The sequence below is a fragment of the Solanum stenotomum genome, chromosome 11 (genome assembly GCF_019186545.1).
Source record: "Solanum stenotomum isolate F172 chromosome 11, ASM1918654v1, whole genome shotgun sequence".
Lineage (NCBI taxonomy): Eukaryota > Viridiplantae > Streptophyta > Magnoliopsida > Solanales > Solanaceae > Solanum > Solanum stenotomum.
In genome coordinates this window covers 4,086,829-4,107,207 of record NC_064292.1, presented here as the reverse complement: position 1 = coordinate 4,107,207, position 20,379 = coordinate 4,086,829, and the positions used below count along the sequence as shown (strand labels likewise).

Genomic DNA, 20,379 nt, shown 5'->3' with positions numbered 1-20,379 from the left:
TTCGATAGACCATCGACTCAAACCAAATGAAAAAGATGACAATAATAATAAGTAGGAAAAGGAAAAAAAAGAAACTATGTGATACATAAATCCTACCATTAGCATTATGAGAACACTAAACTATCCATTAATCTTTTATCCCAATGCTCGACCTCATTACCTTCTTGTCTAAGATTATATCCTCAATCCGCTAAAGATATTCCATATCTAATCTAATAACGTTTTGATGAACGATTATTTACGTCAATTTCCTCTTGCAAAAATCAGATAAGGGCCCAAATGTGAAACCCAATGGAAAATAGCTCAAGCCCAAAGGATCAATAGGCCGGGTTATACCCATTTACAACCGGGTATCCATCTTTGCTGGTAACCGTTAGATCAGTTCCACGTGTCTCCATCTGCTTCCTTCAATAAAACAATTCTGTGTATGTATTTCTCAGACCAATCGCCGCCTCTTTCATTGTTCTTCTCTTTGGAAGTCTGTAGAAGCCGGAGTTTCACCGGAGAATCAGAAATGGCGTTAATAGCTCGAAATGCGAAACTGCTCACCGGAACGGCGCCGTTCCTTCAAAGGGCGGCGACGATCCACACGACACTCCCATCTCTCTCACAGCAACCTGCCTTTTCTCCGGCCACTTACGGTGGCGCACAGCCTCCGTCCATGAATACACCAGCAGGGATATCTAAACCGGCTGAGTATGTCATATCTAAGGTCGACGATCTGATGAATTGGGCTCGTCGTGGGTCCATTTGGCCCATGACTTTTGGATTGGCTTGTTGCGCTGTGGAAATGATGCACGCCGGAGCTGCACGTTACGATTTTGATCGATTCGGTATTATTTTCAGACCTAGCCCTAGGCAATCCGATGTTATGATTGTTGCTGGTACACTTACCAACAAAATGGCCCCTGCTCTGCGCAAGTATGTATAAATTCTAACGATTAACCCTCTTTTTCCCTTTATCCCATACGTCTGTTTACGAAGTAGCTGTATGTCTGTATTTGGATTCTATTTTTTCTGTAGAATTGGATTTGCTATAAGAACATTTAGGGAAATCTGATAACCAGCAATTTTTTTGTATTCTTGTGAGATCAACCGATTATGTCTTGGTTTTATGAAAATCTATTTCATTCTGCTCTGTTGGTATGTTTTCCCTCGGGTGCAACAAACTGAGGATAACATGAGGTTATTCAATTTGCTTCATTTAATCTGATTATTTGGATGTTGGTTTCTTCTCTGGCATAGTCTCCCACTCTTCCTTTTTGTATGAAGGTTGGGCATAGTGTTATTTAGAACTGGTCTTTTGGTGGAGTGATGGATTTTGGTGTAGTAATAGAAAAACAGAGGTTATGGAGCACTGTAGCTATAATGTATAGGGTAATAATGTGAGATTTGGAGGAAACTTTGTCATGCTTTGAATGTTATTGTTAGAATGTTTTAGTAGGACTCAGAATGAACATAGCTCACAGGAGCATCATAGATCATCACCAAGTAGGATGACAATCAGAATAATCTAGTATTATACGATATAACGCAACATGTGGTTGGCCAGGTTTCTTTAAAGTTTTGCTTTTAACGTTCTCTAAGGAACACTAATTAAAGAACATGTGGGTTTTTGTGAGAACATACTTAAGAATGTCTACAATTTTTCAACACACAGAAATGTTGAAATCATCACACTGCATCTTTTAATGAGTGTTCATATTAATTATCGAAAAATGAATCTTCCCCTATTTAAAATTCTTGTTGGTTAAATAAGGTTTCAAAGGCGAGCATTTAAATTTGTGTTCCAAAGAAGTAGCGTATTTGTTATCGCGATGAGAAATTTGCAGATTGTTAGATAGATATTCATCCAATAAAGCTCAGACCCCACATATGGGATTACATTAGGTATATTGTTGTTTTTGTAACCATTCAATATAAACAAAGACAAGCATTTGCACATAAATATTACCTACAACTTTTGTGTTGGTGTATTGAGTAATGACTATAGCCTGCCCTCTCAGTAGTGGTGTCTTTTTGTTTTTGCAATGGTCAGCTAAAATAGTCATTTGATTATTCATATTGATTAAAAAGACATGTATATATTCGTTGGATTGTTTATTTCCTTAACTCATTAGTGTTTGTTGGTATTAATGTGTCATATTAGTCTACAACAACAACACCTTGTGCAATCCCACAAGTGGAGTTTGGAGATGTAGAGTGTGTGCAAATTTTACCCACAAGGTAGAGACGCTATTTCTGAAAGATCTTTGGCTCAAGTGCAACAAATCAAAGTAGTTATGAAAAGAAAATATGACAATGAGGAAAACATGTCAATTAATAAGGAAAGCATTCAACAAAAAGAACAGTAACAATGATGAAATAAATGAAACATAATAGAAAAGAGAGGGTAGCAAATATCAAAAGCAAGAGATTACATGTCTATGACTAATACTACGATAGACATGTGCTACCATACTTCCATCAAGCCTAATCCCGTCGAAAAGCGAGACAGAACTCAACTTTTCAGGACCTTCATACCCTTCTATTTAAGGTCATGTCCTTGGTAAGTTGCAGTTATGTCATGTCTTGTCTAATCACCTCTCTTCCATACTTTTTCGATCTTCTTCTACCTCTCCTCATATCCATTATATCTAACCTCTCACACCTTTTTATTGGGGCATTTACACATCTTTCTTTCCATATGTCCTAACCATTGCAACCTTGCTTCCCTCTTTGTGCACCATGGAGGCCACTCCCCCTTTGTCTTAGGCATCCTCATTCCTAATCTGATTTCCCTTATATGCCCACACATCCATTTCAACGTCCTCAGTTCTGCAACTTGCATCTCCTGAATATGGGTGGACCGACCAACATTTTTTCCTATACAATAAATCCGGTCTAACCACATAGAACTTACCTTTAAGTTTTCGTGGTGCATTTTTTTCACACAAGACTTTGGAGGCGAGTCAACAAATATGACTAACGTGTCATATTAGTCAACTTATATATTTGATGTTGTGGTCTTCCGTCTGCCCCTCCCTGCTTCATTTCTATCTAGCATGTCTCTATGCTGACAAAGGATTAGTAACATTTGTCATTGTTTTCTTGCATGTTGTTCCTATATCACTAGGATTTTGTACTTCAATGGATATGTTGTTGACTGTCAATGTGCATAGAACTTTGGAATATTATGTTATGCAATAAACTCGAGGAGATCAAGGTGTATAAATGATTGTTTCGATATATGTAGTATAACAGTTTATGGAAGGTTAAAGAGTAAAAGAAGATGGATAATGGAGGTTCCCTGAATTATGTCTCGTATTGTTCAAGACAAAAGGCATAAAAAAAAACCAAGGTTTGCTATGTTTAAGGACAAAACACAATTAGTTCGAGAGACTCTGAAGAAAAGAACATACTCAGTGTAATCCCACAAGTGGGGTCTAGGAGGGTAGAACGTACATACTTTACCCCTACCTTGACTATGAAGAAAAAATGATATATATATATTAGCATGAAATTTATCCTTGAATTGTGTGTAGAGCATACATACTTTATCCCTGAATTTTGTGTGTGTGAAGAAAAATAGTTATAAGCACGAAGTTTTTTTTTTAATAAAGGTAAAATTATGTACAGAGAAAAATATGGGGATAGAAGTATTGTAAGAAATGGAATTAAGTGAACCTATGAAGTAAAAACAGTTCATCTGAAAAAAATGAAGTGAAAACTATACCATTCAATATCAAACTAATGTGGGGGGGGGGGGGGGGGGGGNGGGGTTATAGGGTGTCACCTAGGTGGGGCTAAGTGCGAACAACTAGGGTTTGAATGAACCTAGGGGAAAATACTCGTGAACAGCACATAGTTTCAGTGGTGAGGTTATCACATATGGATCTGGCTGGGGTGTTGGGCAAAAGAAAGAGAATAATATGGAGTAGCATAAACTCAGTGACTTCTACTTTCACTTGTTCTTCATCCTCTATTTTTTTTAGCATTCCCCTTTACACTAGGGAAACTTAATCTGCTTTGGTTCAAGATAAAAATAAATAAGATCTAACAGTTTTTTATTTTGCATTGACCATCCCAAATCAAGAGCTTGTTTATGTTTCACTTGCTTTTTGAGACGGGTAAGAATTTTATTGACGTAGTGGTAGGAGTGCAACTTGTGATATGTGGGGTAGGCACTCGTCATATGTTTTAATCTAGTTGCATAAAAGACCTAGTATTGAAGTGGAGAAAAGTAGAGGGGTGAGCCTATTTGCCGCCGAGTTTCAAACTGTGTGCCGCTGACCCTAGGGAATTTCTCAATTATAAAAAAGTGGCATATATATTATGTACACCCCAGCAAAGAGTAAATACACTAAGTTACTTCTTCTCATCTATCCTAGCCTGTGGGAGAGTTATAAGAGTAACTTGGTTCTTGTTGTTGTTGGAAGGTGGCAGGTATACTTCATAAATTTCAATTGAAGTGTTCTCTTTTCTCCTTTGCATAAAGTATAATGAAACACAACTCCATCTTCAACTCCAACTGCATAAAGTCCAAATAAACTGAAAAATATATGAAATCTATGACCAGACGCCTACAAAGCATCTGATAGGAATATTTGAAAGAGAATCTTCAAGAGTTGTGTCATAGCCACCATACCTTGTCATCATTCTGATTAACTTCAGTGAATTTATTGGTGTGTTATAGAAATCAACAATTTCTAGTGATCTCTCAATCATTCAATAGTCTCCTATAATTCCACCCTTGAATGGATTATAGACCAAACTTCATTAGTAATTGCCTTCTATTGCTAATTTATAGTGAAAATATCGAGATATATTGTATTCAAAGCACCCTGTTCCAATCAGTTGTCCTCCCAGATATGTGTTCAGCCCATCTCCCACTCCATAGCTGGTTTTGTTGCTGAAAATTTGCCAAAGAATTCTAATAGCCTTCCAATCTCTTACTCCATAAGCCCAGATGCAGTGAGCTCTTCTTTTGTTTTTCAGGGGCCTTCCTCACCATATTTATCTTTAATTACTATCCTCCATAGTGAATGTTCTTCATTAGTGCATCTTCAAAGCCATTTCATGAGAAGGCTTTGATTTTGTTTTCTCATATTTTTTTTTTCTCCAAGCATTCATGTTACTTGCTTAGAGTAACAACTTTCCATTTGGCTAAAGGGAACCCTTTACTTTCTATGTTTTGTTGCCATAGAAAGTCCCCCTTAAGGTATCTATCCATTCTCTTCCCTATTTTTGGAGTGATGGGAAACAAAGACGTCATGTAGGTTGGGAGAGCTCCAATACACTATTGATAAATTACTAACCTGCATCCTAGAGAAAGTATTGGCTTTTCCACCTTGGTAGCCTCTTTTCACATATCTACAACACCCCATTCCATATATCAATGTACCTGCATTTAGCCCCGCCAGGGGCATTCCCATTTAAACACGAGTAAAACCCCTGTTTCTCCTCCAAGAACTCCAACAAGTTGCTGAATATGTTAGACTTCATTAATTGGGATAAATTGAATTTCTCCTCCGGCTAATGTGAAGCCTAGATATCCCTTCAAAGCTCTATTTCTGCATCACACAAAATAATAGCATTATCTGCATATAGAGGTGGGTGATCTCCATGCTCCCTCTTATGTTTTTGAAGCCAGTTATTTTCTTGTTCAATGGTATCCTAGGACCAACAATCACGTTGAATTCCGGTCTCCAGGTCTCTTATATAGTAACAAGCTGGATAGAACCTTACTTTCTCCCTGTTTATTGTGGTTGGATCCTTTGGTGTTGCTGCTGATTGTGCTATCCATCTGACGTGATTTTTTCTTTTACCTAAAAAGTCACTGTTATAATTATTAAGAAACACCGGCGAGTGATGTTAATGGCTTATATATAATCAAACAGAAGTGATCCATGTTCGAAACTATCTGGACCCTTCTAAATTGAACTCAAACAATTATCAAATATTTTGTTGAAATTTTTCACTCACTACGTTGAGCATTCGTATTTTTGCTATTCTGATCATGTACTTGCTCATTCTCTTCATTGCCAGTTTTCATTTAGACCTCTCAATTTAGCATTCTAAAGTTGATCACCTTTCCTTATTTGATCAAGTATCACACCTGAATTCTCCAAAGTTCTTTTACTTTATTCCGCTGCAGGTGCGTCTCTAGTGTGTTTAGCCCGAATCTTATAATCGTACACTTCCTAGATTTTCTTCTATGTTTGCAAGGAAATCTTGTATGCCTGTCAGTCTGTCACCTTTCTGGAATCTGGTAATTAATGACCTGAACGACCCAACCAATCAGCTAGGCTTCTCTTCACTTGAAAAAAACAAAAAATGGTAGGAGGAGGATGGTAATTAATTGCTCTAATGTAAGGGTACCCTTTTGTTTTAATGAGTCAAAATATTAAGCCATATTGCTTCTTTTTTTCCTATTGCAGGGTCTATGATCAAATGCCTGAGCCAAGGTGGGTCATTTCCATGGGGAGCTGTGCAAACGGNTTCCTAGATTTTCTTCTATGTTTGCAAGGAAATTTTGTATGCCTGTCAGTCTGTCACCTTTCTGGAATCTGGTAATTAATGACTTGAACAGCTCAACCAATCAGCTATGCTTCTCTTCACTTGAAAAAAAACAAAAAATGTTAGGAGGAGGATGGTAATTAATTGCTCTAATGTAAGGGTACCCTTTTGTTTTAATGAGTCAAAATATTAAGCCATATTGCTTCTTTTTTTCCTATTGCAGGGTCTATGATCAAATGCCTGAGCCAAGGTGGGTCATTTCCATGGGGAGCTGTGCAAACGGTGGAGGATACTACCATTACTCATACGCTGTCGTGCGAGGCTGTGATAGGATCGTCCCTGTTGACATTTATGTTCCAGGTTGCCCACCTACTGCCGAGGCTCTTCTGTACGGAATTCTTCAACTGCAGAAGAAGATAAATAGGCGCAAGGATTTGCTTATGTGGTGGACCCAATAAGAGCCTTGTTTTTATGTTTCCATCGATCTGTATGGAAATAAACGTTTGGCGAAGTACCATCCAAGGAAGAGAGATCTTCTTGTTTTTTCTTTTGGGTGAATCTTATGGATCTCTCTTCTGGACCTTCTATGTTTCTTTTGTATGTTAATCTGATATTTAGTGGTACTCTCTAAGCTTAAGTTGGTATATCTCAATAAAGCTGCTGTGCATCCTCTAAAAACTGAGGAATGGATTCAGATATTTTGATTGTGAAGTGTAATTGATAGATTGAAAAGTGTAGTGCATCTAATATTTTTAATATGCATGATAAGTGTGGAATCGATTGTTTTTAATATACACAATGTAATCAGAGTATTGGTGTTATATTCCTTTGATACATCTTCTCATGCCTTTGTGTCGAAAGTCTATCAAAAATAGTCTTTATGTTATATAAAGATAGGAGTACGTTCTGTGTACAACTTGCCCTTGAGCCAGAACTTGCCCTTGAGCCGAGAGTATATTGAAAACCGTCGAGCTAAGAGGACTTCAAACCAGCAGTATGAAGCTTTCAGTGTGCCCACAAAGTAAATGCTCACCAAAATATGTGTGATTAGTGATGTATCAGAGTGTCTTTGAAATTTATTATTTTGAATGTCACATAAGATATTGGGAATAAAAAGACACTAAAAAGTGACAATTTAAACAGAATACAAAAACAAAGGGAGCATATGATTTTATCCTCATATTTAGTTCTTATTTGATTTGTTATATATACCTATAATAAAGATTGTTTTTATTAGGTATGTGAAAATGTATAAAACAGAGAAAGAAATTAAACTTACCAATAATTGGATGTCTCCAATGAACCCGCAAAATTCATGGACTAATATACATGAAAAATTGAGATAATTCTAAAATTTTGTTTTGTGACACAAACACCACAAGCATTTTCTGCCTATTGAAAACAATGAGAATTATTTCATAGATCGTCATCAATGAACCATAAAATTTGAGCTCCAACAGAGTCGGTCCCTCATATTACCAAAAATTTATGGACTAATATACACAAAATTTAAGCTCAAACAAAGACCATCACATATATTTGGCTTTGCAAGGTCATGTAACCCGAATTAACAAATTTGGTGTTTTCTCATGTGTACTAGTATAATGCCAATTTTCTTAAATATATTTTGACGGACATGAAATTTAGTAGGTACATTGAAACAGACTGATAACAAATACTCATTAGTTTAAAGAATATTTTAAAAAAAAAACTGTTTGAGTTGTTCTCATTAGTTTAGAGAATAATTTTTCGTGTGTATCAGTACATATTATTTCTTGTAGTTAAATGTTGATTTGTGTATCAAGGTTATGGAAAATTGGGCTGTATTCTTTAGGTTGGGCTTAGTGGGCTTTGAGTTGGGTCAGGTGGCCCAAGTAAAAACATGGGTTTTCTTGACCCCTAAAATGGAGCGGACCGCAATAAACCTTCAACTTTCTGAGAAACAAAGGAAGAAAAAAACTGATAAACTTTGTTCATCTTACCAGGTATCTCATAGTTGCAGAATGTTTTGTTTTTGCAACTGCAAAATGCTGTTTTTTGTTGGTTAAAGAGTGTTTTTTCGTAATTTTTTCTGCTGCTGTGGTGTGTGCTAAATTGAAATGTGTCTATAACATGCTGTAAGCTAATGATTGATTGGATTCTTTTAATTGTATGAAATTTGATTTGCTTTAAGTTGATTTGAGTATGCTTTAGGGAAATTGAATAGAAGCTATTTTGCTGTTTCAATGAGTTATCTCGAATTTACATGTCGAAAATGATTAGTGAGACCAAGTTATTGAATTTTATTTATTTTGATAATGGTGGTGTTCGAGACCTCTTACCAGCAACAAGTACCAGGTAACTTTGTCCACTAAGGATAGGACAGATAGGAAGAAATCACCTAGTGTTTTGGAGGGAATACCAACCTTTTGATGTTAATGGCATTGAAGATTTTTCACTTGATGCTCAAGCATAGATTAACGTTCGATATGCTTATTACGTATAGGGAAGTATTCATCCAACTGTTGTGCCAAATGAGGAAAAAAGTTGTTTTTTTCAGATTTTGGTGCGCTTGCCACAGCCCATTGCTAGTACAAGTACCTAAGTTGAAGTAGATAGGTTCATATTTGAGTTGTAAAAAAAATTGAAATTCTATTCGTCTTCTCTTGATATGTGTGAAGATAATTCGCTTGATTGTATTGCTTCTATCTGAAAATGAACAAAAGAACAATGTTCTACTTTGACATATCAATAACCCAAAAGATTGAATCAGTAACTCCTGTTTGTTTGTTTTTTAACTTTTTCAGATACTCGACAAGTTTTTTTTATCTTTCTACAAGGAAGATCATGTTGCGACAATTTCATCACAAATTGTGTGATAAAACAATGATTTTTACCCGAATGTATAGTTCTAAAGAAACAATGGAAGTTAAACTTGATCCTCTAACAAGACTTTGTAAAATTATGATGTCTTGCCCAAAGGCGGGGCTTGACACGGAGCTTGACCAAAGTGGGATTAGGGTTTTACCGGAGATGGTTGAGGATGTCCTTAAGAGATTTGAGAATGCTGGAATGCTTGCGTATCGTTTCTTTGAATGGGCTGGTAAGCAACATAATTATGAGCATAGTACTAGAGCCTACCACTCCGCGATTGGATCTCTTGCCAAGATAAGGCAATATCAGATGATGTGGGATCTTGTAAATGAGATGAAAACCAAGAGAATGCTTAATATTGAGACATTTTGCATAATCATGAGAAAATATGCTAGGGCTCAAAAGGTAGAGGAGACTCTATACACTTTCCATATCATGAACAAGTTCGATGTGCCTCCCAACCTAGCGGCTTTTAACGGCTTATTGAGTGCTCTATGCAAATCGAAGAATGTGGAAAAAGCTCAGGAGATTTTCGATAGTAAGAAGAATGAATTTACTCCTGATTCGAAAACATATAGCATTTTGATTGAGGGGTGGGGAAGGGCTCCGAATCTTCCCAAGGCAAGAGAGGTTTACAGGGAAATGATTGAGGCTGGCTGTAATCCGGACATTGTGACTTATGGGATCATGGTCGACATACTTTGCAAGGCTGGCAGGGTTGATGAGGCTGTTGAAATTGTCAAGGAGATGGACTTCAGCGGTTGCAGGCCAACATCCTTTATTTATAGTGTTTTAGTCCATACATATGGGCTAGAAAACCGGATTGAAGATGCCATAGATACATTCCTTGAAATGGAAAAAAATGGTGTTGAGGCTGATGTAGCTGTATATAACTCACTAATTAGTGCTTTCTGTAAGGTAAATAAGTTCCAAAATGTCTATATGGTTCTGAATGACATGCAATTCAAGGGGGTGACTCCCAATGCAAGGACCTGCAATATTATTCTCAGTGGCTTGATTGCTCGAGGTGAGACTGATGATGCTTTTAAGGTTTTCCGTAGGATGCTCAAAATTTGTGATCCTGATGCAGACACATATACTATGATGATAAAGATGTTTTGTGAGAAGAATGAGATGAAGATGGCTCGTAAAGTGTGGAAATATATGAAACGCAAGCAATTTGTTCCCAGCATGCATACTTTTTCTGCACTTGTCAATGGATTGTGCGACGATGCAGATGCCCCTGGTGCCTGTGTGTTGATGGAAGAGATGATAGAGAAAGGAATGCGCCCTGGTAGGATGACATTTGAAAAATTAAGGAAACTACTTCTCAAGGAAGAGAGAGAAGATGTACTTGAATTCCTTCAGGAGAAACTAAATCTTATGGTCAGGGAGCCTTTGTCTGATTAAGAAACCATTTAGATAACGTATTTCTGATGATTCGTGATTATATCTGCTGTTGTTGAATCTGATCTCTAGAGTCAGAATATCCAAGTGTCTCGTACTGTTTCAGCAACGGATAAAGATATCCAGGTCACATAATAACTGAGCTTGCTAAGGACTTAACTTCATCAGTGAGACTCACTTGGAGCACTTGGCAATTTTTTTACGTTGGAAAAGTGCCAGTCTGTTAATTACTGGAGTTCTCATTTGGAGCACTTGGCAATTTTTTTACGTTGGAGAAGTGAGGCCAGTCCTTGTTAAATACTGGAGTTTGGAAACGGTGTAGAACACAGTTATCTTGCTTAAACATGGTTTTCTCTAACTTCAATACTTCTTCTGGATGCGGTTAGTTCCTTTCCGTTTTCAGTTGATTAGTAAAAGAAACTTTAGCCAGTGAAAGATGGTCGATACAAGTGGACAAAAAGCCACAATCAAGGTCAGAACTCATGCAGGGATGTAAATAGTTTTGTTGTCTTCAATCTATTAATGCATCAAAAATTTAAAAAGAAGAATCTCTGTTAATGCATTCGTCAAACACTGTATTTTTGGCGGGTTATTATTAGTGCTCAGGCCTCTATGTCACTTCTCTGTGCGTGCTCTCTCTGACTTGTGCTTATGGGGGAAAAATGGACCATCTTGGTCTAGTTAAGGCTTGGACATAAGAAATTAAGCTTCATCTACAATTAATGTATTTGTTTTGATTGGTCTATAATTTATGTCTCAATAGGGAGCTCTCTTAACTAGTTTCTTTTCTTCTCTGCTGAAGACATGTACCTATTCACCGCCTTTTTTTAAATGGGGGAGACACTTGTTTATTATCCCCCACCACTTCTTGTTCTACAGCCTCCCTAAACTCAGTCTAAACTCAGTTTCTGGGGCTGCAAACTCTGTTTTTCACGTTTCCTTTTCGTGTATTCTCATTATTATTTTTCTGCCCAGGGTCCTCAATCTGCATACATAAGTTGGTTTGGTACCTCCTGAAAGGAACTAATTGAATAGGTGAAAGAATGCTAATGCTTCATCTAAGGTATACTCCTGCTGTAATTTATTTCTTCTATAGTATTTAAGCTATTAGAGTAAATACACATTTATTTTCTTAATTATATTTTCAACACATCCCTTGAGTGCGAGCCTGTATCTTTTTTCATGGGTCAAGCATGTTATGGGAAAACTCTACAGTTTTATCCCGGTCTTAGCAATTGCCAGATCTTCTCCTTTATTTTCTAAATGAAATATGTTTCTATTGTACTATTACATCATGCATGATAATGACGTTCTTGTCACTTGATCTTGGTTGTAATCTTTCATGTTTTTTATCAATTGGGAAAGCTGATATGTTTCTCTCCTCACATCAATCAGGATTCATGATTCCCATGCAAGCTCCTCAAAATGTAAGTCGACAAGAAGCAGCACGGGCACAGACATCGCCGGACGCCCAGGTTTGAAAATGAGCTAGTTCACAACCTTCCAGAGCGTTAACTAAGGGGTACGTCACACTTGACGAGCACCATTGCCATCTCTATGCCATAAACAGTCTTGTTAACTTACCAAGAGCAGAAACGGGTGTGCATTCATCCATTTCATCATGACTCGTGAGAAAGGAACCTGCCAGTGTTCGACTTCAATGGGTTCTCCAAGATAACAAACCCAGAAAATCCCAGTCAGGACCTCAAGCATATATAATAAGGCGAGCTCTTGTGCAGGACAAGGCCGTGAAGAGGATGCTAAGGAGGAGGATCCATTTTCTTTATGCAGCATTGACTTCTGTTTACTCTGTTTTAATTTTTCATAAATGAATAACTGGAAAATTTCTGAGAACCAATAAAACTTTCGAAACACGATGAATGATTCCCATGCTCAATGCACTTGCATATTTCCATTCAAAAAATGGCAAGGACGCAGCGTATTGAGTGGGTATTTCTCACAATGGACAAAGGAAAAAGAGCTCAATCAATCAAGCAACTCTACACGCCATGTGGCCGGCCAGGAGAGAAGTAAAACCAACTAGACAGCAGAGAGAGAAAGAAGAGCATAAGAAGCAATCTAGAGAACACACATCGATATACCAACACCAATCACAGTGAAAAAACAATAGATCCAGTCAAACAGTTTTACCAGCTTTCACATTAGATGACTAAAAAGAGCTATTATGAAAGACAATATTGGCATCCATAACAATGGTTTTCTTCATGGAAGTAACCATCTAATTTCGTGCAAGTAGTTCGTGTTCAGTGTACATCAAAAACCAATACACCCATCCTTCAGCAGTTAGCAACTTGCACATTGAGAGTGCAAAACAGTTATACTTCCCTTTCTGTGTACCAGCAACACACAATAGAGCTATGTTGGATCTACCTCACTACATTAAAAGTGGCACTTGGTTTGGAAATCATCACTGGACACTCCCCCTTCTCATCATACTCGGCAAACTCATCTCCGGACAAATCAATGCCTTCAAATTTCGTTCCCTCAAGCTGCATTAAGTGAATCAAATTAGAACTGGCACGACATCTCCCATAACACAAAACCTAAGAATTGGGAAATGTAGCTAATGAAATTATAGCTTTTCTTTTAATATAGCTATATATAACATATCAGGAAAAAAAAGTTCTTTAGAAAATAGTCAACAAGCTTTCTCATGGGCCAATTTGGGTAAAATATTAGCCCAATTTTTGATGGCCTGAGCTAATAGATGTGTGGGCCAATAATCAGCCCAAACTTGGGCGGATTATGATTTCACGGGATAATCTTGCCACCTTTAGACATATAAGCAGAACATATTCTCCAAGAAGTTAATTAGGAGATACATGACCTCGTTAAAGAAATAGAAATATATTCAAAGAACCCCAACAGCTCAAAAACAAATGGAAAATTGATAGGGCAAAGAAATCTTATACCTAAAATTTAATATTTCGACAACTTTTTTATAATAAGATTTTTCTTTAATTTTAAGAAACACCAAAGCAGAAAGCAGGGGAAGAAGCTTACAGATTTAGCTTCCCATTCTCCTCGGAAAACATAATCCAGCGGCTCAAAACCCCTGCACTCAAATAGCATCAAAGGTGCAGATTTTCCAGCTTCACTATCAGTGTGAGTCAGAGGACGGCCGCGGCCAGTGATCATGGCTATTGTACCATCCCTGCCACAGAACTTACACTGGAAGAAAAAGCCACAAAAGACTTGGTAATCAATCAAGTCTATACAGCATCAAGAGCTGTAAAATAGCAATAGGACATCAAAGGGGAAAACACCAAAAAAGAAGGTAACAATTAAGGCTCAAAACAGAATTCCAAGGATATCAAAGTTATTCAACATATAGAGCTAAGAAACAACAACAGGGGCATTTACTGCGGCTTAACCCATTCTGAATATTGAAGATATCCTAATTAACTCCGTATCTCACCTCAAATTTCAGGCGGTCACAGTGATTTTAAATTCAGTTTAAACTAGCTCTGTGTCATATCTAAACTAACAAATATGCACTCAGATATGCATAAAGAAATGTCTGAAGCAGTAGATTATATCGTCAAAGATAAGGAAACAGGAGGATAGGTCACCTTCTGGACAAGGTGGGTGTGGCCCTTGCCATTAGGAAGAGGAACAGTTTCAACCAAGCTCACATAAGTCTCCTTTTGGGTGATCTCACCACAATGGCCACACTTTAGCTGCACAATTTAAAGAAAAAGAACAAGTTTAACGGACTATGAAAAAGGTATTAATGTAGGACACCAAATGGATGATTTCATCACACAGAAATAATTGGCAAAATTAACTTATGGAAGCAGCACTACCTCACTTGAACATACCTGAAAGGAAATTTCAGTACTACTATATTGATAGAGAGTGGTAGTACACATTACAAATAAAATGACAGAAGCTTTGCATGAAATGGTTTAAGACTTTAAGGCGTCTTAAAATGGTAGAAGTGTCGTATAAATTAAAACAAAGTTTGTGTGAGATGGATTAACATTCCAGAATGTCTCAAAATGAAAAACATGTCATATAAATTATAACAAAGTACATAAAACTTCATACAGTGGAAATGACCCTATAAGATAAAAGAGAAGGCATACAGTTGAAATGACCCTATAAGATAAAAGAGAGGGCATACCGTGGAAATGACCCTATAAGATAAAAGAGAAGGCATACCGTGGAAATGACCCTATAAGATAAAAGAGAAGGCCATCTTGGGATAAGAAACCTTCAACTGCTTAACAATTGCTTCTTACAAGTTATTTGGAGAAAGGTATCAATCAAAATATGGAAAAAGGCCATGGCACAATGGCGCAGTTAATATTTCCAATTGTTAAAGTGTTAAGGAACACATCCCAAGCTGTTGGATTTGTTTGATAGGATTTTTGCAGTTAAAGAGGGAGATGGAAGAGTACTATAGTTTTGGAAAAACGCATAACTGGATGTTTACACCATTAAAATTAAAGCTTCCTGATCTATTCAGACTCAGTAACAACTATTGTTCAAATGAGGGAAGGAAATGCATGGAACTTAGGTTTAAGAAGTCCACTTTTCAATTGGAAGGTCAGCAAACTGGCTCTTTGCTTCAGAAATTGGACCAAGCCTCGTTGAGACCGGGGCAACCAACTCTATCAGTGAATAATTATACTTACTTGGAACAAAAAAACTCTTCATACAGAACACAAGCAAGATAGACACAAAAATTCAGAAGCTAAGATGAGAGAAAGTCTTTGACAAAGAGAAAACAAGAAAATGAAGAATGGGAAGATAAAATTGGAATGAACTACCAAAAGAGCCGCAAACAAAAACCTATCGTGGCACCCATCAATTAGCTCAATCACACTGAGAAATTATATAGAAGCACATTAATGAATTGCAATGGAGGTCAAAAGCCTAAGTATGCACTCTATAAACTGAACACAAGGAAATAGACAGAAAAACTGAAAAACTAAATCACAACTATGAATAAGAAGATAGTTTGAGATGAAATTGGAATGAGACTTGAAGAATCCCTACAAAGACACCTATGAAGCATGTTTGACTCAAAACAATCTCAATAGGAAAGGTTTCCAGTTTGTATACAGGTGCTATCTATGTTTGGAAAAGATGGAAACTGTAAACCATTTGATATTGTACTGCTCAGTAGCCACAGATCTGAGGCACACTTGAACTGGAGCTTATGGAGAGTTAATAAAGTCATCAAAAGGATTTGAAGGAAGATACCTGCTGCTAGGAATAGATGTTTTGATGGAATCTCAACTCCAAATCACTCCCTCAAAACTAAGTGCTTACTTTATATTTTTTTACTGAACTAGTATGACTACTGTAATTAGCACTGATCAGTGGTTGGATTTTGTAAGATCCCTTATTGACACTGGAAAGGGATTCATTAGTTCTTTTGTTAATGCTTTTTCCTTCCCTTGTAACTATGCATCTACTTGATGTTCTTTTGTGAACGAAACATCTAACTTTATCAACAAAAAAAAAAAAAGATACGTATAGAGGCACACATCAATTAGCTCGATAACACCAAGTACATTTAAAACATAGTATGATTATCACAAAATTTGAGGTGGAAACCAGAATCCTGTACATATACATGCATCTATAACAGAACACAAGGGTATCGAAATGAGAAATGAGAAGAATGTGAATAAATACATAGTTTAACAATCAAAACCATGAAACTGTAGAGCAAGACGAAAAAATTGCAATGAGCTACCAGAAGAGCCATACACAACACCTACAGAGGCATGCATCAATAAACTTGAGAGATGCATACAAACGCAATAGAACAATCGCAAAGTTGGAGGTCAAGAGCTTAAACTCTTACACATGCACTAATACACATTAAACAAGGAAATAGACGCAAAAATTAAAAACTAAGACGCAACTAGGAATAGATTGTTAGTTAAATGGAAAATGAAAAACAAGGTGAGATTGGACAGTGCACAAGCAGAACCCTAAAAAAGCACATACGGAGACATACATCAACTAGCTCAATTACACAGAGCATAGAGAGGCAATAGAGTAATCACAAATTAGAGATTGAAAACGTCAAACTAAAAATAACAGACAGGCATTCCCACACAGAACGTAGAGATATACACAAAATTTGAAAAGCTAAATTCAGAAATAGGAATAGACTAGATAGCTTGACAAAGAAACTTAAAAGTATCAAGCTCAAGTAAATGAAATAATGAGCTACCAGAAAATATCTGAAAGAATAGCTAGAAGGCATCATCAATTAGATCATAGATAAATCAAATAGAAAGACAGTAGAGTAATCATAAGCCTCAATGTAGCATCCATACTTTATACACATAACACAAGGAAATATGGACAAACGAAGAAGCTAAGTCCAACTATTAGAGGTGTTACACCCCACCACTTCTGTTTATCTACTAGATTAGATCTTATGATTATTTACTAGATTAGCTTGATAGTATTTATCAGTTATCTCATTTGAAAAAATATCCTTAATGTAAGTAGCACTCGTAGGAAGTTAGTTACTTAATTCATGGATTTAAATACAGCTTCATATTCAATACAAAATCATCTTTCATATTCTCTACAAGTTTATACATAAACTAGGAATAGTATAGACAGTTTGACAAAGAAAATCATGGAAATTAAGTACAAAATTATGAAATTGAAATGAGCTTCCCGGAGATCCAAAATGAATAGCTAGAAGGCATCCTCAGTTATAACATGAACACGAAAGTAACACACATACATATGCACACAGAACAAGGAGTTAGACTCGAAAGTCATCATCAGAAGAGACATAAAACTAAGTCGCAACTAGGAACAAACAGATGTCCGACAGCGAAAATCATGAAAATGAAGAACATGGATATGAAATTGCAATGAGTTGCCTCAATAGCCCTAAATAAACACCTAAGAGCAGAGACAATCCACTATGTGTGTGTATTTACTATAGAGTGAACATCAAATAAATCAACCTTCATTGAGAAATCAGACACGCAAATGCCATAAAATAACTACAACTTATATAGGCGGATACCTTAAACAAATAGTTATAAGATATCATCAATTATTCAATCTTCAAAGGAAAGATCACATAATATCACAGTAGAATAATCGTAAACCCTATAGTAAGTAAATGAATATGAACACAGAACAAATAAATAGACACGACATTCTGAACTTAACAAAAAAAATATTGCAACTAGGAATAAACTATAGTTCGGCATAGAAAATCACAACAATGCAGAACACGATGATGAAATTGCACTGAGCTGCCTCAACATCCCTAAAAAAAACACCTAACGAGAAGATAAAATCACTGTGTGTGCATATTTACTACTGAATCAACATCACTTCGATCAATGTTCAGTGAAAATCGCATAAACATGAGTACATGACAATGCAATAAAATAACTACAAATTATAGAGTTGGATACCTTTAACAAATAGCTGTAAGGCATCATCGTTTATATAGATATTCAAAGGACAAATCACACTTAATATAATGGTAAACCCTAAAGTAAGTAAAGGAAAATAAATAGTAACGAAATTCGAGAAGGAAAAAAACAAGTTGCTAGTAGGAATAAAAAATATAGTTCGTCATAAAAAATCATCAAAATGAAGAACACGAACATCAAATTGCAGTGAGCTACCTGAATATCCCTAAAAAAAACACCTAACGAGTAGATAAAATCCACTATGTGTGTATTTACAATAGAATCAACATCAATTCGATCAATCTTCATCGAGAAATCGCACATACATCCAAATGCAATAGAATAACTGAAAATTACAGAAGCGTTTATGCGGATACCTTGAAGTGGTAACGGAAGTTTTCATCATCGCAACCGCCTTGTGGCCGAAGGTCGGTGAGGTTTTCAAGCTCCGCCTTAATTTCCAGCATGAAGTTCACCATTTTTCTTCCTGCTTGCTGCTTCGAATCAACGCTTTCTCTCTGATTCTCTCAATGCTCTCTTCTCCAGAATGGCAGAATGGAAAAGGCGTGATGAGGAAAGAGAGTGATTTATAGCCTGTTATTGGAGGGTAAAAGAGTAAATTACCACATTTTGCTTCCCAAATCCGGATAGAAGCTTCCAAATCATTTAGTAGATTATTTTTGATATATAATACTATCTCCGTCCATTTTTAATTGTCATATTTTCTTTTTTAGAGTCAAATTATAAAAACTTTCACTAACATTTTCGATGTATTTTTTTATCATATTAATATGCAAAAAATTGCATTTTATAGTATTTTTCGTATAATTTTTTAATATTTAAGTTTTTTATTTGAAATATCGAATTAATGTAATCTAATTTAACTTTAAAAATTAGTCAAACTATCTTTCGAAAAGTACAACATGACAAATAAATATGGACGGATGAAGTATAAAGTTATTTTTAATGTGATCAAAGAGGTCACGAGTTCAATTCGAACTCGTATCGAAATAGCCACTTCTAAAAATGTAAAACAAATGTATGAATATGGAATAATAGACTCTCCTGGTTTAACTTTTATCCCAACTTTACATATAGCGAAAATTTAACACATCGAATTGGAGTACACTTTTTCCTCATTTGATATTTGCTTTGAAAACTTATTTATTTAGATTTCCACAATATAGCTAGGTTATGAATTCGAGGTATTGAAATAGTCTCTTCTGAAAATATAGAACAAATATATGAATATTATCCAAACTTTGTATATAGCAAAAGATTAATACATCGGACTGGACTACAGTTTTTCCTCATTTGAGGTTTGGTTTGCTTGATGGTGCCTCATCTCTTACGTTTCATTAGCATAATATTAGGGGTACATGATTAAAAAAATCACTTACTCTTTTATTATTGCTTTTCAACCTACAACTACATCAAAATTGAGCAACGTTAGTTAAACTAATCCATGAACTCCAAAAACTTTTCCGTTCTTAAAATTTTATGATCACTAGATCATACACTCCAAATCCCATTCTTAAAAATAATTCAAGACAATAATCAGTGTTTAATCAAACTTTTAAAAAATGTTTCTAAATAAACACTTCTTGAAAAACATAAGTACAGTTTTAACCTTCAAAAGCATGGACAAACAGGCTAGTAAAATTTTTTTTTTCCGAAAGTATCTTTCAAAAACATATCTTCGAAAAAAATAAGCATTTTTAGGCTCCCAAAAACTTTTAGTCGAACAGAGGTGTTTCTCAAGACCAGAAATAAACCAAATGCTCAGATGAAGTATAATAAATAAAATAATGAATGTTTCTTTCTCTCTATGGAAATCCCATAGATGTTACATTATTTGTTTTTTTTCCCTATAAACAAAAAATATGCAGATTCAAATTCAAAAGCCTAACTGTTGAAACCAAATATGAAACTTATATAACAAACACAGCAACTGTTGGGTGGGGTGGGACTAGATCATCGATCCAATCTCCATATATTCGACATTGTTACTTGTTTTAGATGTGAGATATGACCAAAGAGAGAAATCGCATATCTAATGTAGCAAATAAGAAAAAAAGATAATATAGTCATGAGAATAACAAACAACTATTCATGCACCACAACTTTTTTAGGACTTGAATTTTCTGATTATATGACATGAACAATTTATATAAAATATTTTAGG

At 35.9% G+C, this 20,379-nt stretch overlaps 3 protein-coding genes across 3 annotated transcripts; 2 read left to right on the top strand and 1 right to left on the bottom strand.

The window, feature by feature from the left end:
- The first annotated feature begins 445 nt into the window (after positions 1 to 445).
- On the top strand, positions 446 to 7,230 carry LOC125844833 (NADH dehydrogenase [ubiquinone] iron-sulfur protein 7, mitochondrial). Its single transcript, XM_049524179.1, has 2 exons — positions 446 to 921; positions 6,722 to 7,230. Exons 1-2 carry the CDS (start codon positions 515 to 517, stop codon positions 6,954 to 6,956), a joined length of 642 nt encoding a protein of 213 aa, XP_049380136.1. The 5' UTR covers positions 446 to 514; the 3' UTR covers positions 6,957 to 7,230.
- A 1,202-nt stretch (positions 7,231 to 8,432) lies between these two features.
- LOC125844830 (pentatricopeptide repeat-containing protein At1g77360, mitochondrial) lies at positions 8,433 to 10,939 on the top strand. The gene is made up of 2 exons (XM_049524171.1): positions 8,433 to 8,483; positions 9,285 to 10,939. The coding sequence occupies exon 2, from the start codon at positions 9,325 to 9,327 to the stop codon at positions 10,759 to 10,761; it is 1,437 nt and encodes a 478-aa protein (XP_049380128.1). The 5' UTR covers positions 8,433 to 8,483; positions 9,285 to 9,324; the 3' UTR covers positions 10,762 to 10,939.
- Positions 10,940 to 12,843: 1,904 nt separating this feature from the next.
- LOC125844835 (uncharacterized) lies at positions 12,844 to 18,769 on the bottom strand. The gene is made up of 4 exons (XM_049524181.1): positions 18,572 to 18,769; positions 14,352 to 14,459; positions 13,783 to 13,950; positions 12,844 to 13,268 (listed from the first exon to the last, which is right to left on the bottom strand). Exons 1-4 carry the CDS (start codon positions 18,671 to 18,673, stop codon positions 13,146 to 13,148), a joined length of 501 nt encoding a protein of 166 aa, XP_049380138.1. The 5' UTR covers positions 18,674 to 18,769; the 3' UTR covers positions 12,844 to 13,145.
- Between the last annotated feature and the right edge of the window lie 1,610 nt (positions 18,770 to 20,379).

What these genes read in the sequence shown, in the direction of transcription:
- LOC125844833 (XM_049524179.1), top strand. Translation starts at nt 515, where the DNA reads ATGGCGTTAATAGCTCGAAATGCGAAACTGCTCACCGGAACGGCGCCG. An exon ending in ATGGCCCCTGCTCTGCGCAA is followed by an intron (nt 922 to 6,721) that starts GTATGTATAAAT and finishes TTCCTATTGCAG; the next exon opens with GGTCTATGATCAAATGCCTG.
- LOC125844830 (XM_049524171.1), top strand. Translation starts at nt 9,325, where the DNA reads ATGTTGCGACAATTTCATCACAAATTGTGTGATAAAACAATGATTTTT.
- LOC125844835 (XM_049524181.1), bottom strand. Translation starts at nt 18,673, where the DNA reads ATGGTGAACTTCATGCTGGAAATTAAGGCGGAGCTTGAAAACCTCACC. An exon ending in ACTTCCGTTACCACTTCAAG is followed by an intron (nt 14,460 to 18,571) that starts GTATCCGCATAA and finishes TAAATTGTGCAG; the next exon opens with CTAAAGTGTGGCCATTGTGG. An exon ending in GAGAATGGGAAGCTAAATCT is followed by an intron (nt 13,269 to 13,782) that starts GTAAGCTTCTTC and finishes CACTTAATGCAG; the next exon opens with CTTGAGGGAACGAAATTTGA.